The 27,388-nt window shown below is 35.2% G+C and overlaps 1 protein-coding gene across 15 annotated transcripts in view; it reads right to left on the bottom strand.

The window, feature by feature from the left end:
• NFIB (nuclear factor I B) overlaps positions 1 to 27,388 on the bottom strand; it is a 170,001-nt gene that overhangs the window by 16,918 nt on the left and 125,695 nt on the right. For 2 of the 15 annotated variants that reach the window (XM_030258954.4, XM_072922277.1), the window contains exons 7-11: positions 25,798 to 25,929; positions 23,205 to 23,452; positions 12,597 to 12,762; positions 9,091 to 9,173; positions 253 to 341 (exon numbers count right to left, since the gene is read on the bottom strand). In XM_030258954.4, coding sequence (XP_030114814.2) covers positions 253 to 341; positions 9,091 to 9,173; positions 12,597 to 12,762; positions 23,205 to 23,452; positions 25,798 to 25,929 — 718 coding nt within the window. The remainder of the gene's footprint in view (positions 1 to 252; positions 342 to 9,090; positions 9,174 to 12,596; positions 12,763 to 23,204; positions 23,453 to 25,797; positions 25,930 to 27,388) is intronic. The other 13 variants (XM_030258955.4, XM_030258957.4, XM_030258958.4 and 10 more) reach the window with 13 other exon arrangements.

The raw sequence follows: 27,388 nt of genomic DNA on the forward strand, positions 1-27,388 counted from the left end.
TTAAAGCCTAAGATCAGTATTTCCTTCAACTCACAAACCCTTCGCATTGGACAGCATGATGTTATTTCATTAAGGGATCATCTAAAGTCAACTTACATGAAAGATAACCTGAATGCATTTAGGAGAAATGTTACACGCGTATTTTGACCACAATGCTGTCACATATACCTCTGGAGGCCCGCTAAACAGATATAGTCGCTGTATACAACTTTTTTAGAGGCAGTGTAGGGGTGGAAATAATTAAAATGTTACCTTTGCCAAGTAATTCCCAATGTATCCTCACTGGCACTGGGGTATAAATGCCTGCCGTTTTGATTCATGGTCCAGTCACAAATTCTCAGCTGTCAATTGAAACCTAGCAGTCAGATATGGATTGAGCATACTACAGTTTTTAGTATTTAAATGAATGCATGCAAACTAGTACTGTACATGGCAAAAGTCTTACTTTCCCAATAAGTAACTTTAAAAAACAAAACAAAGAAAAATAACTTATTTTGAGAAATAAATGCCTATAGACTTGTTTAATATAATGCCACTTAAATATGATACTCTATTAATAAAGCATAAAAGAGTAACTAGTGTGTAGCACATAACAATTAGTCATTATTAGATTACAAACTGAGCTGGAATAAAAGGAAATGTTAATAATAAATAGTGTGATACTTTAAGAAAGGAAATAATTATGCTGGCTTTTTAAGCAGTGCTCTATATAATGTTTATTTAGTAAAGTAAAATATAATCAATATCTTCTAGCATGCTTTTTGATAAATATAGAAGACATGCAATTTATAGAGAGTTTTCTAAAATTAAACAAATTGTATATTGTTATCTTGCTATTTAAGAAGAGAAAAGATATTGTGTAACTGAAGTTTATTAATCTAGTGTTACTGGAAGTCGTATTACTTAGCAAGAGGTGATAAAATAATCTAATCATGTTCAGACTCAGAAAAGTAGAATTTAAAATACTTTACTGCATTTTAATATAATGACAAATGAACTAATATTAGCTGAAACAAATTCTTCACAGATCCTCAAATCATCAGTTCTGCCTTCACAGATTGTTCAAGCAACCCTCAGCAGCTCTGCTTATTTAACATCTGCCCAATAGTGTTAGCAGATTTATTGAAAATACATGCTGCATATTATTAAGGTTAAGAAAGTGAGTTTATCTGGCTTCTGAAGAAAATACACATTTTATCCTCTATGTTGTCATGTTTATATAAATTGCTGTACTATTATATATGATTAGACACTCTGAAGATAATGGTTTTGAGTTTAATTGCATTCAATGCATTTTAGTTTTCTCTATCCATGTTCACATTCTTGAGATAGCACAAGCTACAGCAAACAAACTACAATAAACTATTTTCACAGGAGCACAATTTATTGCAGTCTTTTCCTGAAAAATACAAATGCTGAGGACAAGACAATATTGCAAACCTGACCCTGTCTGGCTGTTAGACTAATAAGCTTCCTGCTGTTAAGGTCTGAGAAATGGAAATGTTAGTCTTTGATGTTTTCATAGGGATTGTTTCTTGTTTGTTATCTAAAGAACTCCAAGGGACCTTCTAAAGGCCATTAAAAGCATGACTAAACCACATGAAATTAACCAGAAAAGGAAACATGCAGTTAAAAAGTTAGAGGTAACTGTGAATAATATATTAAACATGTTTAAAGAAATGGGTCAGTAAACATTTGATACAGTCACTACATAAAACAGGATCCTGAGCTTGCTTTTAATAATGAAAACATAATAAAATATGTCAGCCCAGTTACTCAATGTACAGTAGACATATTTCTGTTATTATCCTTAAGGATGTCATCATCTTCACTACAAATGCATTTTTCAGAGCTTCTTAATTTAGCTATAAAAACTCACTTGTATCTGAAACAAAAGACTGAAAGATTAAACCCTCCCACCCATCCCCCTTTTTCACTTCTTAGCAAAATATAAAATATATGAATAAACACCCTTTGGCTGATTAGAACCATTATAAATATATTAAAATAACAAACTTAGCATTACCAAATTATTATATTCACTTAGGTCTGAATCAAAAATCTGGCAAGCACTTAGCTTGTTATATAGAGCCTAATTGCATTTGCCATTTAGGGAAAACAGTAAGAGACTGATATATTGCATTTTAGTAAATAGCTTCTGCACTATATCATTGTATTCTTCCCACAGTCTGTATGAAAACTTTCCACACATACAGATGTTGTGTTAAATTTATCATTAAGAAACCACCATAAAGTTTTTGAAACATGTTTCATAAATGTTAGTAATGGCATGCTGCTTAATATATACAGTCCCATGTACCTCAATTCACATACAGCCAAATAGTGAGAAGATAATAATGCATCACGTGCATTTTACACCTAATCTGTAGGCATGCACATACATGCGCATTTATATGAAGGTTCATGCTCCACGAGACTCACAGTTAGTACTGTATTGCTATTCACTGCACCAGTTGTGCCGTACTTGCAGTACTGACAACACCGCGGAGGTGTGCAGGTTTGCATGACAGCTGGCTCTGTGACAAGCCCAGGGCTGTACTAGTTGTACTGAAATACACCTTCTCAATGTAAAAAACTGCTGCTCCACATTCCTCAGTAGGCTCACATAGCTGCCTGATTGTCTTGAAAAATTGACCAGCCGGAATTTTTACTTTTTTTAAATCTCTCTCACAATCTTCCTTTCCCAAATCACTCTTATTGAAAGATCTCTGCATGTCTAAGACATAGAAATATCACTTCCAAAGTCTGCATCTGAATCCATTGCATGTGTTGAGTGGCTTCTGGGTAAAAATACTGTAGAATTTAATAGAGCTCTGTAAGCCTGGGCTCCTTTTAATGGAAGAAGCCTGTTCACAGCAGCAGTGGGAGGGTGCTGCGGGAGGATGTCCACATAGCCCAGATGGAAAGATTGGGTGCACAGACCTGACATGAGTACCAAGCTTTGGAAGGACATAAGGTACTTCACTACAGTATTTTAAGCGCTGTATGTCATGTGGAGTAAGACTGAAAGCTTCCTGTCTAGTTATTCTCCTCAGAGTAACCTAGGTACCTCTAAAATCAAGCCACAGTGTTAGCTGGAGAGGAGAAGGCACAGTCACTGCTACCCACTATAAGCTATCCTAAAAGTGTTTCTCTGCAGGATATGTGAAGAGGAGAGGCAGGAAACTACTTAAGAAAACTTACATTCCTCAGTTGAGAGACATAAGAAATGGTCCCCAGGATATATCTAATAACTGCTGAAAATATTACTAATTGCCTCAAATGTAGGTTATGAATGAAAAATAAATCAGCTGACTTGACATATGACATGGTGAAAAGTCTTCCCTAGAAGGCTGTTGAAAAGACGTGACCTTCAGTCAACAGTTGTGTGGATTTTTAGGAGAGCAAGCCATAGGAACCTCACTACCATAACATCTTCCATCCTCAAAACACTATCAATGATTTTCTTATTTATCTCTCATTTAACCACAAGAGGACAAGTTTATATTATGAAGCAGAAAAGAATTCTCAGCCTTGCAGGAGATGAGGAATCCTCACAGATAGCCCAGGCACTTTCCTAGTCCTGGATCTTAGGCTCTGCCCTTATGCTTGTGATACATCCCCTCTGCTGCAGCCATGAAGCAGCTGAGGGCACAAGGCCCACTGCATGTGTTTCTCCTGGGAGGCAGCAACTCCCTCATTCACCTCAGACATTTTACAGGAAGGGAACACAAGCTTGGAGGTGGACACAGGAGATAAGCAAAGCAGTAGACTGACTGCTTCTGCTCTGTAAAATGCCAGGAAATTGATTTTGTTTTGCACTTTCCAGAGCTGTGAGACATATTGATGTGAAGTTCTACCCAAGTGCTAGATTTTACTATAGCTGTCTTCACAGTTTAAACATCACCTTGCAAGCACAACCATCCTGCAGTGTTTTAAGTATGCAAATCACACATACATTAAAAACCCACAGCCCAACAGCTCAATCTTTAATCATAGTATGAATGATTTTAAGGCATTAGTATTTAAGCAGATTTTGTAGTCTTGTATCCAAGGAATGGCTAAGACTAACATTCATTTCAAGTTTCTGCAATAGCTAGTGCAAGAAGGATTGTATTTTGGAAAGTGTGATAGGAGACTGCTATAGCTTCTGTTAGTTGAGAAAAGCCCATAAAACTTAACATTTGCATATTGTCATTGTTCTGACTGAAACTTCCTTTAAATGTGTTTCCTTTCCAGCAAGCTTATGTGAAAGGTGACCTCTTAGCCATTTACATACCTCCCTGGCAATCATGTGACCCAGTTTTACGTCAAACTGTCAATTATGATAAGGGACACAATAAGAACAGGCTAAGTGTTGATAACCTGTTTCCTGACTTTACTGACAAGTTCTCTTTAGGAGTCCGCCTGTGTTCTTCTTTCAGACTGCTGCTGAACGTAAAAGTAACATCCACTCAAAACATTTTGTAAACAAATACTCTGTGTTCAGGGGACAGTGGACAATTTCCATGATTAATAGTACAAAGAGAACTACATTTTGAACTGTGCAGCTCAGTAACTAAAGGATGCATCTGGCAAGAAGAAATTTCTACTGAAGAGACAGGAAGGTATTTGTAGGAAATAGAAAGCTATCTACAGTTTTCTGATAATTTTGGAGACATTATTACTATGTATATTGGAAAGGTCTCACTCATAATTTTAAAATCTGTGTGAAAATCATGAATGCAACATACCATACCCAGAAAGTGCAAGCTTTAGTGAAAACCATGACACTGAGTTTATCAGTGCAAAAATTCGAAACATTCATTAAGTCCTCAGCAATTGCACCAGCATTAGTTAACATGGTGAAAGTTCTAGAGACTATTGTTAACAACCTTAATAGCTATTCCATTTATTTATGTTTTCTAATTTAAAATAGAATTATCCATACGAGGCCCAGAGGTGCACTAAAATTAAATGGTCAAGAACAAAAACCTTGCAGTTATTCATTCCAACAGAAACCTTATTTTTTTGTGATACCATTCATCTGCACTTGCAATAAATAGAACTGTCTATGTATCCATCCATCCATCCACCCATCCATCCATCCACCCATCCATCCATCCATCTTTTTAAACTATTTACACAGGCAAAGTATATGACTAGTATTTCTGGCAATCCTAGCATTATTGCCAGAAACAACGTAACCAGACTCTAGGTGTTTGTCATTTCAATACCATAATAAATCCATGAAGTTGGAGGACCATGGCACAAGGAGGCTAAAGAAATCCCATTACATAACCATGAGGATCCTGATCATTAAGACTTTGTTACTGAACTAACGATCTTGCCATTAAAGTTACTTAGCCAAAAGAATGCAGACACAACTAGAATCTGGCAAGGAATTGTGTCCACTTATAGAAGGTAGAATTTGACTGACCTTGCTCAGTTTGTTGGCTTGTTGGTTATTTCCTCTAGTCTAGGCTTAGAAATCACAAATCTTCTATAAATGCAAATTAATGAGGGGCAGGAGAATGAAGGTGCACCCATATAATTGCAAAGATTGTCCAACTTTTATTTAATTTAGCTAGGATATTTCTCAGCAGAGATAAAGAACAGTGAGCAATAGATTTGGGTTCAGAAAATACTTCCACCAATGACCAACAATAAAATTAAAAAGAATTATCTCATTCAGGTACTAGCTCTTATCATGTCCCTTGCTCTCTCCCATGGTGTTCTTACTACAGTTACATTATTAACACTCAACAATTCTCAGAAGCTGATGTTAAATCAAAAAAAGAAAAATGAGTGGTCATTAATAATTTCTAATAGAAAGAGGAGGTCCGATATGAATTTTTTACAAGAAAATGCCATGATATTTATGACTCTCCAAATGCCGCTGAAGCAAGATGTTATTTTTTGTAACTATTTATGCTACAGCATAGAAATAGCTGGCATTTCAAGGCAAGTAATGGGAAGATCCACCAGCTAGTGCATCAGAAAATGGACTGCATAGTTATAATACCCCATTAAAATCTAGTCTTTCTAATTATCAATGTTACAGGCTAAGTAATGCATATAACATCACAATTTCACAGTATCCAGATCAGTAAAAGCCAACAAATTCTCTCACTACCCCTATCATATATTGTCTTTCAAAGTTTTTTTCAGTGCTTCTCATCTAAATGTGAGTATTTTGGGCATGCTGTCCTATACGTGGTTTACTGGAAGTTCCAGAAAGCTACCACTCTGTCAGGACTCGATGTGAGTGTATGTTGCAAAATACATGTGTAACTTTTAAATTTATTGTGGTTACTGTAATTTAATGAGTTACATAATGGCTCTTTTTAACAGCAACAAAAACTACTCAAGGGTATTTGCTAATATTTCTCATAATCAGAGAAAATGAATCTTCATAAGGACTCGTCCAATTAAGTAAAAAAGTACTGGTGACAATATTTATTCTTGAGGAGCCACTGGGCATTACAGAGGGGAATGTTTAAAAGATCTCTCTGGAACTAAAACCAATGGCTTTCTAATTGAAAAATTCTCTCCATTAATACAAAATGATTCATTGCCTTATTTCATGTACCCCTTGATTTTTCTTTTCATTCATCATAGGTTGCTTTAAAGCAAATGCATTTAAAATCTGCTACAAGAAGAGTGGTCTCTTTTATATTGTTGTAAAGTAATGAAAGGACGTTGTAAATCAATCCCATTTCTGCCTTACCAAAGGATAACCTTTGCTCCATTGAAGTTGTTTAGATAATCTCAATGCTCTACTTTACTTTATGGGTTATATATATGTGTGTGTGTATATATAGTCTGTCATCTCTGTATGTCACCTTTAGAATGGAGTGAAGGTAACTAATTCATTGAAACATACCTATACATACTTATATGTTCATATTTATCCGTCTGAAAAGCTTTACACTTTAAGCATTCTGTTTTTTCAAATAGTTTCAGTTGTGCATACTACTCCTTACTTTTCTATGCATCTGTAGGCATTCATACAGACAAACACACTCAGGCGAACACAGGTACGTCCATTGCATATATTAGAAGAGAATAGTTAGTTAAGAGGAAAGACAATAAAGCACTGATAATTTTAAAATATATTATATGGCTCATTGGTCACCAATTGATGCTCTTGGATTAATATAATGAGACTATGAAGCAATACACTTTAAAAAGGGGAACATTGGTTTAACATAGTAGCATTAAATAATTTTTCTGCTTCTCAAGAGTATGTGAGATTTAGCTTAGTTTCCCCTTCCCTTTAAGCCACTTGGCCACATGTTTTACCATGAAAGGGAGTCCAGACACAACGCAGGTAAATTCCAAAGACCTTTGAGATCCCTCTCATTTTGATGTTCCAAAGACACTGCTGAAATTTTTACATCTATTTTGATCTACACAAAGACAAAAATAAATAGACGACGACAATAGAATATGTCAAGTTCAGCCAGGAGAAAATTAAATAGGCTTCTGCTACTTTCTGGCATGTGATGAGAATTTAGAAGTCATTTAATGAGCTTGGAAGGTGGAGTAGGCCTAAGCAAGAGCAGTCTGCAGAAAAAATTGTGTCCAGAAATACAGAGGAGAAAAAATATATTGTACATCCCTAAATTAACAGGATGTCAGAGACATTTCAAAGAACACTATATAAAACTTCACAAGAACTCCACAAATTATATTCACTGTGCATAAAAGAGAGGTGTTGCGTGTGCTTTAAAAAACAATAATCATATGTTGTGTATCTTGAAAAAAAATATTTCATAGTCATTACAACATATCTCATAATAAAGAAATCTTTGAAAGGTTAAAAAAATCCAAAAAAACAATATGCCAGAAAAGTTATTGCAAAATTAATGGCTGGAAAAAACACTAATAGTCATTACATATTTTCAAAATAAAAGTGTACAGATGTTTGAATTTAAGTGTTACCAATTAAAAAACAGTTGGCATCAGCTATTTTGAAAAAATTATCATCTTTATGATTTTCTCTGAACTCTGCATGTGGTGACCTTTAAAATTGACATACTGCCTCCTTGCCATGGGATTGGGTTTGGATAGGGAGTTTCAGCTGAAGCATAGGTCAGCTGTATCTCAATTATATAGAATTTTTATAAGTTTTACTGAAAATTTAAAAAAAAATGCATATAAGCTGCTGACAGGAACACAAGTCTGAGAAAAAAATACAGTACAACAAATACCAAGACCCTATTTACCTATTTAACACCCTCTTTCTTATTATCACATTCAGCTTTTCTCCTTGTAACTTTTGTGTGAACTTCAAAGTCCTATACTGTTAAGATCTAAGAGGAATACAAACACATATCATAAAGTACATTAAAATTTTAAAGTAATTTATTTTTGAAATGTACCATTTCTGTATGTTCATGGCCTTGCTACTGACTGCAGCTAATTTATTTGTATGCCGTGATTAATCTCAGCTCTATATTTTCACAGTTTGGGTAAACATTTCATTTGCATTAAATTTACCGCATTAATGAGATGTGAAATTTACAATCCTACTTGAAACATGAATGATGTAAGAAACTAGAATAAAAATGTGGCTTTGGCACATTTGAAATCAGCAGACCAATTTAAATCTATTACACTAGAAATTATGATGTGTTGCCTTGAGAATTCGGTTTTATAATTAATCTTCTAAAACTAAAATGAAGAAATGTGTCAAACATCTAATGGAAAAGGAAACAAAACTCGAAAATAATAAACTGGATTTTTTGCTTTGAAAGTTTTGCTTATTTTTATAAACTGATTTTGAAATTTGTATTTATTTCTTAAATACCTCATTCTACTTCCTAAAATCCTATGAAAGATTAAATGTATGAACTCTTGAAAAATAAAATATTGAAAGAAACATATCAAGAGTTCCTTAAGATGGGACAAATCTAAGAAAGAAAGAATAGGCTAAACTGATATTTCTTAAAGCATTCAAATTGTTTTGAATAAACATCATCTTCATGTGACAAATACTGAAAACCTCAAGATTTCAGGCTAGTCCAAGATACCAGTGGCAACATGTAGGAAGGTAATATCACAAAATCTTCTCTACAGCATTACACCTATGTGAAACTTGCCCACCTGTTGCTGGTGTAGGAAGGATGGGTCTCTTGGACTTAGTCCCACATATCGATTGGCTTGGGATGTGCCTGAGGCTGTGTAGGCTGATTAAGGAAGAACAGAACATATTGATAAAAATACCAACCTATCATATCTATAACCTTGTGCAGGTACAGTACAAATATGAGATCCAGAGTTATGATTTTGCAATATATATAGGAAGTGTCTTTGGCTTTTCTTTAAGAGAAAGCAAAAGAAATATTGGACCAAATTTGGAAAGGCATGTGTAAATTCCTATAAACTTCAATGGAAGCTGCATGTGTAAATCATAATGATGTCTCTTGACAATAGTAGCTTCTTTGATTATTTTTGTTCAAATTATTTTATAATTTATTTTAACTAATCACACTACTTTTAAATTCCATTATACCAATCTAAAGCAACTCTAAAGTCACTGAAATTGCAAAGCTGAGAGAAAATGTTCATGATCACATTATTTTTATTTCTGTAAAGGCCCTGTTTTTACCAAGAAAGTACCAAATAACTGTAAAAGAACATAAATTAGAATAAAAATTCTGGTTTACTTATGTGGCATGAAATGAATCTTTGCAGTAATGGGATATAATTTGATTAATATTTTCCTAAGGAGGGAGCTAATTCTTGCTGTGCAATATGACAGAAAATATTCAACTCCACCATACATCAGAAAACAATTTTTTCTGAGGGGAGCTATTAAAATAGTTCTCTCACTTCAGAAGATTTAAATTTCTGAGGAGAAAGAGAATGTCAAGTGATGCTGGGATTAGCTGCAGAGAATGTATCCTTCACCTGTAGGACAAATTCCTCTCTGGTCTCTCCCAGTAATTTCTAAAAGTCATTATGTTTTCATGTCTTTTAGTGGCACTTATCAAATTAGTTAGGTGGTCTTACTCAACTTCCCAGTGTGTAGATATCCACACTGCAATCTGTCACAGCCTGGAAACTTGCTGGAAAAATAGCAAAGACTTTGTAGCAAAACTGCTAAAACTGGACAGACACATAGAAGCATACCAGTGAGAAGCGAGATGACAATACTTACTAAACTGACCTTCTAATATTAAGTTCACATGGAAAAAAAAAAAAACCAAGAAAATGCATTCATTAAAAAAAATTATATATACAATAAACAGGCTTTACTGAAAAATTGTCATACAAATTAACCAAGCATTTGAAGGAAACTATGATGGAGGCCACAGGGTTCCATAAATATTATTAAAGCCTGATGTTCTTTCTCATTAATAAAAATCCTGCTTAGCGCTTCAGAATGAAAAGCAGTGCTAATCATTTGCCAATTTATTTTCATCATACTGAATAATAATGATAGTTTTTTGTCCAAGTTATATAAATACATAACTATATATATTTTGAACCAATCAATCGGTCAATCACTACAAATAAACATAAAATATGCCATAAAGTATGTTTAATGTTTATTTTCCAATTAAGTTTACATCAGTATTGAGTGTGGTGAACCTATTATGACTGATAATAGAGTTTGACTGATAATAGAGTTTATGTATATTCATACATAATTTATATATCATAAGGACATTATCCCTCAGTGTATTGTTATTTTCATCATCAACAAGCTATCTTTTTTAATGTTTTTATGCTCTTACAGTTACCAACCCAGACTAATACAGTTTTCCGAACATCATAACATCCTGAGCTGGTGAGGTGTTATACACTAACTCGTAGGCAGTATGGCAACTTCAAATAAAATTTGCACATAGGGATTTTTTCTATTATTACTTTTATGCGCTGTAGTGGCAAGAATTTACTTGGAAACTAATATGGAAGCATGAAGGAAGCCTTAATTTAGCTATCTAAGCCAAGATGTTCTAAAGGTTCAGCAGGAATCACCATGAGTTGCACAAGAAACTGGATGATGATTTAATTGGTTAATATGATCCAAATATTTCCCTTGGGAGTAGGACAATGTACAGATTAGGTATGCTTTTCTATAATGATGATTATAAGGTCATATAACCAGAAAACATCCCAAAACCGTTCTGGCATTTACTGTGTTCTTTTTGCCATTTTTATCAGAAACCCTGACCTCATCTAAGAGAGATATGTAGGCCAAACACAATCATGTCAAAGTAGAATGAAACCACAAATACTTGAATCTGTACAAGTACTTCGTTGTCTCAGTTTTTTGTTCTGGTGCAAACATTTAGAGCAACAGCTTCTACATTGCTGCTAAAAAACTGTACCACAAATCGCCAGTGGGGCTACAGATATACTCTTAACAAAACTATTATACTTAAGAGCTCTTAACAAAACTAATAAACTGAAAGGGCAGACAAAATGCTTCCATGAATATATATTTTTTCTTAATTTTTAATACTTGAGCAGTAGTTTCTCCAAAAGTTACTACTACTATCTTTTAAAAAATACTTAAAACAGTTTTCTCCTTTACATATTATGCCTTTGAGTCTCATCTTTTCCTCAGATAAGTTTTAAAGTGGTATAACACCTGAAAAGGATACTGTTTATGGTCTCCATTAATGACAGACCAATAGTTAGGGACTGTATTTGAAGTTCAAATATTAAGTAGGTCTAGAACAAGTAATTTTAATTTTTACAAATCCTGAAGCGACTAATACTTTTAAAGACTGGTGAGATTTTTTTTTTCCAAGAATCTGGAAGTGTCCCCTAAAAATCTTCACCCCTCTGATAAATACTGGTAACACTGGCCATCCCAAATCCAAATAAAAGTTCAAGGAAAACAGAAATTCAGAATACAGTTGAAATGCAACATTCTGCACCACTTATCATGAATACTCTGAAGGGAAGAAATTAGTCTAGATATTTGCCCTTATTTCTAGAACTGCAATTCCATTGAAGATAATAGGACAAATAACACGATCCTATATGTAGAAAAGAGATTAAAACATTGAAGTTAGTGTTTGTTACTTTCTATTTTAAAAAACAAGTACAAACAGTGGATCTACCATCCCTTGTAGAAATTACAAGGAATGAAAATTTTCTTTTGCCACAACAGTTGTTTTTGCTAAAAATGACACAACCTATATTAACTTGCAATTATCATAGCTCAGATTCAGTGTTGTAAAAAGGTTTGATTTCTGTAGGAAAGTTCATTGAGGAGCAAATTATCCAGTCCCTCTTTGGAATTCCCTCTCAGGGTCATTGTAAAACCTTACTGTCTGGGTGTGCTTCTCAATGTCTTAACAATGTCCACCTCAGATGAAAAAACACATTTTCTTTTCCTTGAATAGTGGTCAAATATGCAGGCTTTTCCCTTTCATTTTGCTTGTCATGTCACAAACTTTGGTTCATGCAACATGATCCATCAGTTGAAATTTTAGGAGGAAAAGCTTTGCAATCAGATCATGGTTGCTCTCCATGTAAAATGATGAGCACCCATTTGGTCAAATAGTAGGAAAAGACGCCTTTTTCTGGCCTGAATTTGAAATATATCAAATCTTTGATGGACATTTTTTGTTTCCTAAAGAAATACTTACTGGTTGCTGTAGGTGAAGATGCCTCACCTTCAGTGGATGTAGTGATGGGTTTAGTATCTGTCATGGTCAGGGTCACAGGTCGCACCGCACTGTGATGGGGAGAGGGTGCCAAAACTGGAGTAAAATGGCCAGGCACTTTCCCTACTACTTGACCACTGCTGTTAGGCTACAAAACAAAACCAAAAGAATGCCTTGTGAAACATACACATTGTGTTTAAGGAACCTACCTATCTTAGGGTTTTCCAGAATTGCCCAGCACCATAGCACCTGTGTTTTGGAATGTGTTGCTCTAAATAGGCTACGTATTTCCATGTGGTATTTTCACCAGGCAGGTCCTTTTTCAGATAGGTAGTATATCTCAGGTAGCAGTACTTTTTGGCTAAGTATTCTTCTGCATTCTTCCTACCTGGGTGCACATGCATCAGATTGTTTTGAAATATTTTTGCTGCTCATGCAGTGTCTGTGAACTAAAATCCCATGACAACAGGACTAAACTTACAAGGCACAGGCCCTAATGTATGAAGTATTAAGACTAAACAACTGATGTAAAACCTCTGTTTTCACATGCCATACCACTCTGGCTTGGAGGATAACCAAGACTTGACCACAGTTGTCCACAGAGGTTACTCACACTGGAAGGCTAACTAATGATTCACAATTTGGGAATGGGGTAGAGGGTTTGGATACAATGCACTATAATGTACACATTATAACATCTGGCAAAAAGCCACTCGCTAAAACCACAGAAGTGTTTAATAGTGGGAATTTTGCAAGTCAAGAGCATAAATAATAACACTTCTTTCATAGATACAAGAGGCTGTCTGCATACAACCATATGCCAGGTACAGGTCATCAAGGTAATATGATACTTTCTACATGTAGGCACATCTGAATATGGCAAAGTTGACTGGCAAATATACATTTATGCAGTGCTTAAACATACCTTAGACATTCTGCATGACTGCAAATACTCCAAGGATAAATAACTAGTAATAAAAACTAGCATATAGTAAATAGTTTTTACAACAGTGGCTGATAACTTCTGTCTTAAATTGATAGTGTGCTCTATGAGCCGCAAGTATTTTAAAAGAGCCATACAAACATGAAATACTGGGACTCTTTTAATCAGAAGCATCTTGTCAAATCAAGATAACCTAAAGACATGGACTGATGAAGGACACAATTCAACTGATTCAAGGAAAGGTTAAAGGAGGTAAGCATGACTATGGTAATGAAATAATAATGGGACTGACACAATTACCACAAGTATGTGAGAAGTATAAACACACAGAAGATGACGGAATTATTTGGAAAATGCAGGAAATGCATAGCTGGGGTAATGGAATGAAATTGAGAAGAAGGAAATTTAAAATTAATAGCACAAGAAACTTCCTGGCAGGATAATTTACTAAACTTTGCAAATGCAGCCGAGGGAGAGTTGTTTAGGAAATCTAAAGCTAAATTAGCAGAAAACAATAGAAAACACAAGTGCAAATGGAAACCAATATGGTATCCATAGGAACATTAAGCAGTTAGCTGACTATCTCTCCTCTCTAAAATCACAAGCCTTACAATGAAAAATAACAGTAAAAAACCACACTAATTATGAGTGGCAAACTACCCCTCCTAATAAGAAAAAGTTGCTCTCTAGACACATCTCTTGTCAGGAAGACGTGCTCACTAAGTTGGACTGGATTTTCACTATGCTTCTAGGGAGTCTCCTGCAGAGGCAAGCCTCCTCTCCTGTCCTGGCAGCCCAGCTGTCCACATAGCCTGCTGGAGGGAATACCACCTCTCAGTTGCATCTGGCAGCTTGTAGGTGGACCTGCAACTACAAGGCTACCTTAGGAGACTTAGCTTATGTGGTATGTTAACATCAAAAAAGTAGCTGAGAATCTCTTACCAAAATGACCAACTTTTATTAAAACTAAGAAAGAGGATTCTTTGAATCCATACGGATTTAAACAGACAGTATAATCAGCTTACAAAAGCAGCTGTCTCCAAAGACAGACAGGAATAAATTAGAATAAATTAAAATAAATTAGAAGGTCATGGGAGACCACGATGATTTAAGAAATGTACCCCCTTATACTGTACTGTAGTGATCCCAGCCAGGACATGACTCAAATGAGGAAACACTCCTGGTTCAGACAAAGATTAGGGAAAAGATTATACTTTTTCTTAATACACCCTTTTTTCTTCTAAATTAAATTCTTCCCTGTGTGACACATAACAGCAGTGCAGTACATCACCCTACTCCATCCAAATAGAGGGTGAAATCCTGTGCTTGTTGACAGCCATAGAGAATTTACAGTGATTTCAGTAGATGCAGTTTGTGATTCCCCACAGTAAGTGCCTCCATTTCTTTCTGCTTTTTAATTCCCCATATTTCCTCCTAAGTGGAAGTTCTATATCTGTGTCACATGTAAAAGTGAGTGCAGATGCAATACAATGACACTGAGGTCTTCTATTCACAGAAAAGATACCTCTTAGGTAATAAACAATGAAAATTTGTTAGTTTAGTAAGTGTAATTCTTATAGTTCCCAGATTTCACACTCCGCACATTAGATCGCAAATGCAATTGCAATCCAGGTGTAGGAAAGCACATACCTGGTGTGAAGTTTACAAATACAATTCTTCTTCAACAACCAAGCTGTCTTTAAGATGTAAACCAAGGTCCTCCTTTTGACAAAGGTTTTCATGGAAATTGTACACTTGAAATTTGCTTTAAACTTCAGTGTTTTTCAAAAGTGTGCTACTTTTGAAAACAGAGTTTATGAATGGCACTCTCATACCTTCACAAATTCTATTAGAACATCTCTCATAAGAAGCCTTCAAAACACATCCATATTTGTTTTCCTTGCATTCAGTGAACAAGAGTGGAGAAATTAACCGAACTTATATTTAAATTATCACAAATAGTTTGCAGCTTAAGATCATAAAAGTACTCTTAAAAACCAGATCGTGCTTTGACCCCCCGTCTTCAGATTGTCACGGATATTGCTGCCACAGTTTATACTCAATCACACTTCCATAGTTAACTTTGGAAACACAAAACTAAAAGCTTTTGAAATAAAAGTCTAGATTTTGGATGGTGCAATTTATAGCAGTACAAGCTCATAAACATCAGCTCTCCCAAGTGTCTCAAGTCCTCTGAGCTACTTTAAGATTTCAGTCCAAAAAGAGAAACCTTTGGTCAGAAACAGCCCCTTCATAATCTTATTGAAAACTGATAGCTAGAAAGAACTTCTGTGACCTATTCTCTTTTTGTCCTTTACAATTATATCAAATGATATTTTAGCATGGAAACTGCATATCTATTTGGACACGTGAATTAAAAGTGCAAATACTTACAGTACTTCATTTAACACAAATTAATTTTTCCTTAAACAAAACACATTCAATATTCTAGTTCCAGCTTTCCTGAAGGGACTCTAACAGACAAATGCATTGCAGGTTAAGAATCAGCTGTTACCATCAAATAGGGCATCAATATGTCTGTGTCATGGATTCACAGAGGCGATGCCTGAGGCATAAACCTCAAGCAAATTCCATAGAGGCAGCTGTGTTAGATAAACAAGCTGTGCATTGGAAAATTTGTGAGGAAAAGAAGTAAACATAATGAAGGTCTGGGAAATTTAACCCCTATTTATGCAGACATATATTTTTCTGCTCTTGGATTGAACACGAATTTGATTTTCAGATCTGTTACAATTTTCATCTTTTTTAATTCCACCATCTTGAATTGCCACAATTTAATTAATTTATGTGCCCAAAGCCAAAGGCAAGGTGTATTTGCTGTCACAGCTGTAGCACAACTCAGAATGTCAGGCTGTTGTTATCTGGTGATGTGCACTGTGCACATTTTATTTTAATCCTCAGGTCTGAAGTCTGAACCGAAACCTGTACTCGATATGAATACAGACTTTCTTAGTCATGAGTCAATGTATCTCTTTTCCCTGGTAGGATTTTTGAACATATTTATAATCAGTAATTAATGAACCTCCTTTCAGACTTATTCACATACATGCCCAAATATCAGCATATTTAACCTTAGTTATTCAATTACAATTCAGGACAGTGTTTTGTCATATAGTCCACTACTTTCAGTGTTACAAAAACTATTTCTGATGCTATAATGAAATAGAAACTACTAACATCTACAGATGAGCTAACCAAACACAAGAGAAGTTTGACACATCTATAAAAAAATTCACATGAACTATTTATTGCTTAAATTATCAACTATATTTGATGCTCACGTATGCACTTTTTTTTTAAAAAATTGTAATTATACTTCTCAATTCCAAATAAAATAAATCCAGTTTTCCTTGAAATCTTAAGTACAAATCACTTTCAAACAAATAATTAAGAAAGGCCAGAAATTATATTAATCTGTGCATGTCCTAGCTATAGTTACATATGATACTTTGCTAGGTGTTTCAGAAAGAAGTTTAAAGACATAACAAAACATTATATTACTCCATCTAACTACTGCTCTTGGAGTATAATATATTTGCTTCTCAAAACACGGGTATTTAATATAAATTCTCTGTTTCACAATGTTATCCTATTATAGATAGGTGATAAATCAGTGAATGCAGTTTAGTCAAACTGGATATCACGCATTTGGAAATCCCATTTCACCCATTTCCTCTCAAGAATTCCAGTTGCTTGTAAAGGCAAAGTTCCAATATTATGGTGAAAAATATTACTGTAAAACCCTACGGCAGGGTAGTTTTGAGAAGGTTGCTTGAATTAATTTTGTTGATGAAAGTATAGGAGATACAGTTTTGTATATTTTGGTCCTTTGCTCCCATACCAAATATCTTACATTAAAAATTGTTTGCTAGACACATCTCTGAACCTGGAGATCATAGCTGATAAGTTCAGTCTTTGAGCCCACATCATTGTGTTGTGCAGGGCCCACAGAGAGTGATGAATATTTTAGAAAATTTACAACTGAAAGAAACCAGAAATAACTTCCATTTTTATAATTTTCCTCTCTCCTTTTGTTTAGGGCACCCTAATGCTCTATCACCTCTAAAAATTGAATGGCCATGTTATTATTCTCCCACCAGACATAGCTGAATGGTACAGCAGTGAGTTTCATGAAATGTGTGAGACACATATCTTCAATTTATCATCCACCTGACTAATAATGATGCTTTTGAGACTCTGCTAAACATAAGGGAATGGTATTACTAGAGTACCACCAGTGGAACTGTAGAGCACTTTGACCCTGGTGGGCTCCATGAAGCATTTGCTTCTCACAAATCAAGGCTGCACAGGTTTTCTTTATGTTATCAAACACTAAAGTAGCAACAGAAATGCCTTTTGCCTTCTTTTAGTGCCTCTTTACCACTTTTCAGAGGAATTAATCTACCTAGCTTCCCTGTTAAGGCTCTGAGTAACTCATTGTGAGAACTCATCTTATATAGACCTCTGAAATACCATACCAAAGCTTTATGTGGTATGACATGCAGCTACCTGTCTGCTTGAAAAATTAGCTTTAGAAAAATACATGTTGCTGCTGTTGATGTTCTTGGCTGACAACATCCCTTCTGTGCTTTCTATAAGAAATCAAGGCGTCAATTTTGACCTAGAAAGGCCCAAGTCTCATTCATTTGGTGAACTGATGTATAAATTTTCATGTTGATGTAATACTGCTGAAACTGAGAGCAACTGCAGATTTTCAACAATCCATGTTCCCGGAACTTGGTGGTAAAGTCATATGCTGCTCCTGAAGACCAAGGCTTTGCTGACTAGCTTTGAGGTTGCTTATTGAACAAAGGTCCCCCAATAATCCCGGGCTTGTTAATGAGACATGGATCTCATAAGACAGTCTGGAGTCCTACACCCTGAATCACAATTTTACCTGTGATAAATTTTACCTGGATAATTTTGTGTGACAGGAGCATGGGAAAAGAATTCTCTTTGTAGATAAATGTTCAAAAGATATCTTTATGTCACCTAGCATTTCATGCACTCTGAAGATTTATACTTATGCATTTAGAGCAGATTAAATACAAAATAATCGTTTATCACTGTAATTAAATCTTAAAACAGCTTGTCAGTAGATAGTGTTAAGCTAGGACTCAATCTTTACCTCCCAATCACAATTAAGAATTGCACATTGTTATTTAATCTTCAATAATTTCTTAAAAATTACAAGGAAAGACTTGCCCAAGTAGCTGAAAATAATTAAACATCAACAAATAAAAGAGGTCCTAGCTATACCAAAGAAATCACATGCACACAATTTTGCATGTTTTGGCTTATTCTCCTAGTACTCTCCCAAGAAGCAACAGGAAACACTTTGACCAGCCCAAAGAGAGCCTCACAAGATCCCCTCATCAACACCAAATGACTGTAATTATTATATTGAAGAATGTAAGACAAAGCATCTGCCTGCCATCACTGAAGAATGTGCCTTTCATTGAACAAAAGGTTCAATATCCCAATCAATTACGGGAGGAAAATAATAAATACAGGCCTCATCAGCTTCCAGAAACAATTATTCTCAAGCGCTTCAGATATTTGTGTCTTCAGACAAAGATCAAACCAATTAAAAGATAAAGCTGCAAAGTAATCCACTCTGCAATAAAGTATGTTTTATCAGACACGGGAATTTTAGCCAAATATGCGGTCATATGTGCTGCAAATATGCAGCAGTTCACTCAGCCTGTAGTACATAACACATGTAAGCCATTTCTTGTAAGAACAAAATAGTCCAATACTTAACCCATCAAGTTCAGGTAGTTTTACCATATCACTAAATCTTCATATTTCATCATAAATATCACAACATTCAAGCTAAGGTTACAGGTAAACTGTGCCCTTCATAATAACATACTCAAAAAGTTTGGAAGATTGTCTGTTTCTGTTTACTTGGTTCAGTCAGAAAAAAAGATAATTCTTACTGATACTAGGATGTTCACTTCAGCTGTTTGCTTTACTACATTTCCTTTATCACACTTGCTGATCCTTTTTCTTTGATTCACCACGCCTTCATAAGGAAATTATTCCATTTAACTCAACTGTGAATTATGTTTGGAGGATTTGGTTTTGATTTCAGCCACACAAATGATATTGTGTTTGACTACTTGTTCAGGCTCGTTGGAAATCTTATTTTGATACTGTATATGATTCGTACACTCCTGAGTAATAATGAATTTCATGTGTGTGCAGATTAGAGCATGTGTGTGTCTCTACTTGTGTACACAGATACAGAGGAGGTAATATTTTCTAAGATTAAAAGATTCACCCATCTGGAATCATTCAGAAAGGAAATACATGCTGGAAATTTGTGGTAACTTTGAAAACCTCAATACACTCTACATGGATAAACACCATAGGAGGATTAGACACATATCAATCAATTAGTTTTTGATGAAACTTGCATTGAATAATCAGTATCAGTCAGGGACACTTGCACCCCATCATAATACAGATCAATTCTCACACATACAATCTTAACCAGTAACATGAGTACCTAGCCAAGAAGAAAAGCATTGCAATAAATATACTAAAAAGGGCTTAGCAAAAATTCTAAATCAGTGGAAAGTACAACACTTCTCAAAACTCTGGGAATTTACCAGACTACTAGCTTGAGACAAGTCCAGCTCTATATCTAACAAGATCTCTTTCTGTTCAGTACATTTGTTTGTTTATTCTCCATATTAAGCAGGGGATAAAATGCAGATATTCATGAAACCGGCACCAGCAGCTCCCTTTTGTTTAGGATCATCCATTGTTGAACCATTTTTCACTGCAGCCAAAGGGCCTGTTTGAACTTCCTGACTGTTCATCACACATAATTTGGACTATTTAACATTATGTCAAGAAAATTGCTCAGTGCTTCCCAATGGGAACCTATGAAATCTCTATATCCTTGAACTAATTTTACTTAAAGTATTCCACTGAATAGCATGACTGTCTCCCTATAATCAGTGCAGCAGTAATGTAATTAATCTCAAAATTGCTGTGGGGAGTACAAGGCATCTCAGTTGCTTGTCGTAACAATCTAAATTAGCGTATTACTGAAAGATATTCAGGAGGAACAGTTCATTTTAGGTAAATGCTGTCAGAGTATCCATCCTTTCTATTTCTACAGCTAAATTAAAACTATCATCATATTACTCCTTTTGAAATACAAATGAGTGTTTTGAGGTGGGAAAGCATAATTAAATTTGATGTGGTATTCCTGCAGATGCAGTTTTGAATTTTATAATAATTAAATTTATTTTAATAAAAATTCATGTTTTATTTAGAAAATAAAAACTGGTTTGGCTCAAAGCATCCTATTGTATCACAACAATTCCCTTTTGTCACTGAAACTTCACAGACAGTTGCTTCTTCTTTTCCTAAGCAAAAAATTAATCCTGCTGTTTTACTTTTTTACAGCCAAACATTAATTATTTTATTTAGTGATATTTTGACCAGGCATGCAACTACTTTAACATACAGCAAATCTCAGAGAAGAACTTCAAAGAATTAAATTTTTAAAATATTCCACTAATAATAGTGATTAATTATAATACATTATGGTGAATAGATGATGCAGATTACTGAAACTGCATATTTTGTGTCCTTTGCCCTAGCTCCTCTTGTCAGGAACTAAACAAACCTTAAATGAAATGAAAAAAATTACCCTAATAAAAAGGATATGAAAAGTGATGAAAGTTGTAAATTTGGGCTAGTTAAATCTGTTATTCCCTATGGAATATACAAAAATATGAAGTCTTCTCGGTTTGCTACTCTGAAAAAATCAGCAGACTAAAATTTAATCTTTTAAGGTGAAAAGACTATTTTTTCAACCAGAGATAAGGGAAAAGAGGTGGGAAGAAAGTTGAAAGCATAAAACCTGCTCAATGAATATACTCTCCAATGTTAAAATCGTAAGACAGCACATTTCTCAACTGAAAGAAAGCCATATACTTCATTTAGATGTTGTTTTTTTCAGTAATGATCCAAAGCAGGACATGGAACAATCCAGAGAGATTATCACCTAATCTGCTCTTTTAACATATATAAGAAATCAAAATGTAAGTAAAACAAGCACTGAATAATTAAAGAAATGCATAACAGTAAGGGCCTGATTTAATTTGCATAATTTTTCCCTTAATAGTGCCTAATTAAGACATCAGTTTGAAAAAAAAATTCCAACAGAACTCTGAGATTTTCCGCACTGAATTAAGGCTAAGGACTTTTAATGGGTGTCTTAATTAGACTTTGTTATTCATGGAAATTTTACACAAATTAAAATCAGGTCCTGCATGCAACATTCCCAGCTGAGTCTCAGAAAAATGCTATACAGGATTGAAAGAATTTTAATCTATGTGCAGATAATTTGTATTCTGAAGTCAACATACTCCGTGCTCAGTTTTTGGTTTAATTTGCAGTAATACTGTGAAAAACAAAACACACATAGTCAGAATTTCTTTCTTCAAAGTAAATTTTGATTTTATGGACCCACCTTTTTTCCTTTTTTTTTGTTACTTAAACATATAGGAAGTCATGCAACTGAACCAGGAAAATAGCCCATGGGGACAATAGCCACAATGACCTTCTGCACAGTCCAAAGGGTAAAAATCTCTTATTCAACTGAGAAATTTTGATTCAGTCTCAAGTTCCATTGCTGCTGTAACCAAAATGAATGCTGCAAAGCCTGTCATTATTGGTGAAAAAAAACCAATCTAAGCCCAAAGCAAAATACTGTCATAGCAACCCCTTCATCCCTGTAAAGAAAGGCCTTCCAAAGGAACCTAACTCTTAGGAGAAGGAAAACCTGCCTCTTCAGTTTACATACCCAAGGCTCTTCCAAAAAACATGCTAAAGAAAAAGCAACAGGGCTCCACAAGAGCCTTTCAGAAAAGGCATCAAAAAAATAACAGCCTGAGCAGCAAAGATTACATTACACTGACATTGGACATATTCTTGTTACTGACAAACCAAGTCTCAACTGCAGTTTATCCTGTAGTGCAGATCACATTGGCTGGGAAAGCAGTTTTGCACACAGTCCTTCACAAATTACTTCACTAATGAAGAACATTTTGATTTCCAATATCAGATACAACTTTGAACCCATGCAGTTGCCAGGAACGCATCTGCTATGGCCTGTTCTCTACAAAAGGAAGAAAAAAGAATTTGTACGTCTGTGTTTTGCTCACTATTCAAAGAAATATCAGTGCCTATTGAACAGGGCAAGTACTAACTTGCAAGAGTTTATTTTCATCAGCAGGCTATAAATATACCTGTATGTCCATGCTCATACTTGGACATGCGTGTGTATCGACACACTCCTGGCAGCGGGAGATTTGCCTCTGGTGGCTCAACCTGCAGGAGGGGTGCAGGACCAGGACCTGCCCTGTTGCTGCGGCCAGGGCTTTCAGTAAAGTATTTTTCTTACACTTGGCAGAGGAAAAGCAAGTAAATATGATTAACCAGCACCCTTTATTCAATCACAATGAACAGGATTGTATCATTTATATAGCAGCTCCAGATTTCTTTAAGACCAGAATTGGCAAGGCACCAGTCTAGATGCCTTAGAAGGCACATATTCCTCACAGGATTTGTTTTGGAGGGTTCACATAATTTTACAGTACCTGGCTAGTCTGCGGGCTGGACGGGTCGTAAGAAGGTACATAGTTCTTCAGAGTATCCTGAGGGTTCAGGTGGGGAGGATATCTGATCGTTGGATGAGAGAAGTAGCTAGATGGGGCAGGAGGGAGAATAGCTTGTGCTGGAAATGGCAATGGTGAAGGTGGAGGTGGAGTTCTAGTTGAGATGACTGGAGAAGATAAAATAAGATTAAAATTACTTCGCATCTTGTTTCTTCTAAAATTCTTCACCTCTGTGTTACAGCAAAGAAAATAAAAAGTCAGTTATAAATCAATGTATTTCACTCTGCATTTTTACTGAAAATCTTAAAGGTACTGCCCTCACATTATCCCAGGAAATGAAAAGTGCAACGGTTTCAAATTCATAAATAGTGCAGCTTTGGTTTTGTGGGTTATGCCATCATAGTTTTTTCCTTTTTTTCTTTTTTTTTTTTTTAAACAGAAGTCATTCTCCAACATAAAAGATATTCCAGTTACAGAATTTTTCCCATGTGGAGCCCAAACAAATCAAATCAAATACTAAATAAAGCCCCCACTTTTATTTACAGCACTTCAACACTGAGGAAAATCACCAAGCCCCAAGAAACAAGGATTCCTCATGGCATTGCAATCTACCTGCCTCATATGGGGACAGAGCAACATCTACTCATTAATATTGCCACAAATATTTGCTGACCTTTATGAAAATGTTAATGAACATTCAACTTCAGGGCCTGAAAAACCAATCCACCCACTAAAATTATCTTTGACTAATAAAAAAATTATCTAGCCTACCCATTTTTGTTATTTTCATTCTCTTTCTTTCCAGCCCTTACAAACACACAGTTTTCTACCTAAAGACTATGTGAAGTGTCTAAACTGACAATGTTCTTACAATGCAGGAAGGAAAGTACAGATTGTCCTTCTGGTGCCCAGTTGTCAGTCTGGGAGTGTAGAGCTTTCTTCTATCACACTCCACAAGAGCACACCTTCCACCCTTACTATACAGTTAGAGAGCACATACTTGGTGTATTAAAACAAGAGGTGCTTAGTTCAATGGAAATGGAGAAGAGACAAGGGGTTTCCATTTTCATTGGTGGAAAAATACCAAATCAGGTCTGTAAAACAAGGTCATTTTTACACTGTTTAATGGTTCTCTACTGTATCAGCATAAACATATCAACACTGCTCTACTGGACCACATTTCACATCTCTGGGTTCTTCAGCTTAATTTTTAAAGGACTTCCTATATTTCTGGGCATTGCTTATCAGCATAATAGAACAGTCTACAAAGATTAAAATGGGGTTTCCCAGCAAGTAAATAATTCATTAACAAAGTTTACATTATGATTGTCACTCAATTATATTTTAAAACTATACTCTAAATTAAATATAAAGATATACTCTTAAGTTGTTTTGGTTTTTGTTTGTTTGATTTTTAGGGGTTTTTTTTTGTTTGTTTGGTTTTGGTTTTTTTTGTAGCACATTAATTTTACTGACAGCTCCACCAAGTTCCATTTAAACAAAATACTAATTACTGCTCTGGCATGTCAGAGCTATTCAAAAAAGAATAGAAAAATGAAGATAAATCTTTCCCTTCCATTTTACCCATTATCTCTATATGCTTGAGTATCTGCTAGTAGTGGAAAACACAGAGCAACCAGAATGAGTCCAGGACCACTTTGTAATAAAAAATAAGGGGACGTTAAAGGGAAAAGAGTCCTTACACATTAATTTAAAGGCATTCACTTGAAATCATGGATGAAAACTCAAACAGAAACTTCTCAAAGCAAAACTGCATAAGAAAGAAAAAACCCCAAAGTTTTCAAATCTGTTTTACTCTAGTCACTCAGCTCTTCTCAAGAAATTAAAACTTTTATATGTGTTTTATGTCAAGGAAACATGATGAGATGTTGAAGGGACTTCTGAGGACTGTGTTCTCAACTGAAAACCATGGTCAGTCTCACCTATAAAATTAAACAGACCATAATGCTGGAATTTCCCTGCCATTACTAATAAACCCTCAAGACAACATATGCATTTTGTCACATTTCACCTATCCCATCCTTACTTCAAGTGAATTTTTACTTTGGATTTACTATTGATTTCTGAAAACAAGTGTTGGAAAATACTTAACTGGGACTCTTTAGACTCAGCATTTGAAAAAGCTTTGGTACTTATTTCATTGTGTCACATAGATAACATGGCTGTGACTTCTCTTGTGTATTAAATCCTGCCTATTCTGGTATTTAAATACAACATAGTGATAGCAGCAATAATAAAAAAGGGATTTAGGTGAGAGGATGAAATACAGGGAGGATTTTTCCTCTGTCAGTTTCTTCATGCATTGAACAGTTTATTACATTCACTAGTTAATCCTAAATCCTTTTTAGTTACTTCCAGCAGCCAGATTACCTGAACGGCTAAATGAATACTCCTGCAAGGATATCCCAAACTTTTCCATTTTTATTTTCACCAGTAGTATAAATTGGATTAGGTCTCTAAGAAAGTCTGCAAAAATGCATCACAATCTGATTATAGGAAAGGAGAACAGAGCAAATGAACAGGAGGTTTTTATTTCCTCCTTCATAATCCTCACCACTGTGTGCAACTCCTGGGATTCCTGGGTGGTGATGCTGGGGAAAAGTGCTCAGTCTTGATGACGAATCCTGGGGAGAAGTAGGACTAAACAAAGGCTTTTCAGGTTTCTTCATTGTAGGAGAAGACATATCTACAATAAAAAAACAATGTAACAGTAACATTAGCTTAGAGGCCTGCCTCAGGACACATCATTTTATAGAGTGAAGATATTTCTTTTTGCTGTTCTTGCACAAATATTGTATGATGATCCAAATCCCTTATGGTGAAGAAAATAATTTCAAATTACTGCTTTCAAATTTGAGAATTAAAAATAATGTCCTAACAGGTCCTTGTCCTGCAAAACAGAAACTACATTTCTTTCATACCAGAAGAGTCAAATAGTGAAGAACTTTATGTTTTTTAGACCTTCCCTAGACACTTCTCAGCTCCCAGAACATCACCAAATCATCTGTTCCTTCAACAGCCACTTAATTTTTATTATATTTTAATGGAACGCCTACACTCAGGTGTGTAGGGTAATTGCCATGCATATGCCAGTTTATGGTATTTATTATTTTATTACTTCAGAACTTATCCATTACTCTTCCCAAAACCATAGTGAAACAATGAAAACTCCTTAAGAACAAGGGATACTTTAACTTGTCTCATATTTTCCATGTCTCAAGGATGGTCTTGTCACTTCTTCCTTAGGCAAGTTTCCTTATCAATAAAAACATTTCTTTAGAGCTCACTATATGAAAATAACACACTAGTAGGGACAAATGTATGATTTCTACCAAGCTTACTGAAGTTCCCCAGGGCAAAAATACTGGATTTTTTCTGAAAGTTTAAATAAATTGATCATTATTTGTTGTACCTTGCACCAAATTATTTCAAGTATAATTACAATATTTTTATAGAACAGACATCAATATTGTAATTGGTTCAATTTCAAATCAATGGACTAACTCATGTTCAAAGCAGGGACAATTTCTTAAGCACTTTACTGGACAGGGGCCACATTGCAGCAGACTTTCCTACATGGACCACGTTATTTTTTTAATTATTTTGGACCCTTTTATATTGGCACACTCTATTCTGCTAAGACAGACCTGAAAAATATGAATGTCTTATTGAGACCAAATTGGACCAATGTTTTCTGAACTGAACTTAGAGCAGGACACATGAAACTGAGAGTCCACTTTTTTAACTTGCCCCATCCCGCTGTCAATCAGACAGCAGCACAAGACACAAACAGACACTGGCACAAGACCCAGAGTAGACGTTGCCTGTGACCCTCCACCATCCCCTGCAATTCCCACCCTCCACTTTGATCCTGACTACTACATCTGATGAGTGCCTGAATATCCCAAAAAGTTCATATCTTCAACAATGCTGCTGAAAAATTATTTATTTGTTTTTAAGTTTCAGGAAGAGATTCCAATCCTCATTACGTTGAGAATGAAACTAAAACACGCTTTTGGAAAAAAAAAATCTGAAATACAAATGAAAAGCAGAAAGATGCCAAAAGCACTTGGACAAAGTCATTTTAAGGTCAAAATTAATCAGACACAGTGTCTTGTCCTGCTGAGAATATTTTTCAAATGTGA

The sequence above is a fragment of the Taeniopygia guttata genome, chromosome Z (genome assembly GCF_048771995.1).
Source record: "Taeniopygia guttata chromosome Z, bTaeGut7.mat, whole genome shotgun sequence".
Classification (NCBI taxonomy): domain Eukaryota; kingdom Metazoa; phylum Chordata; class Aves; order Passeriformes; family Estrildidae; genus Taeniopygia; species Taeniopygia guttata.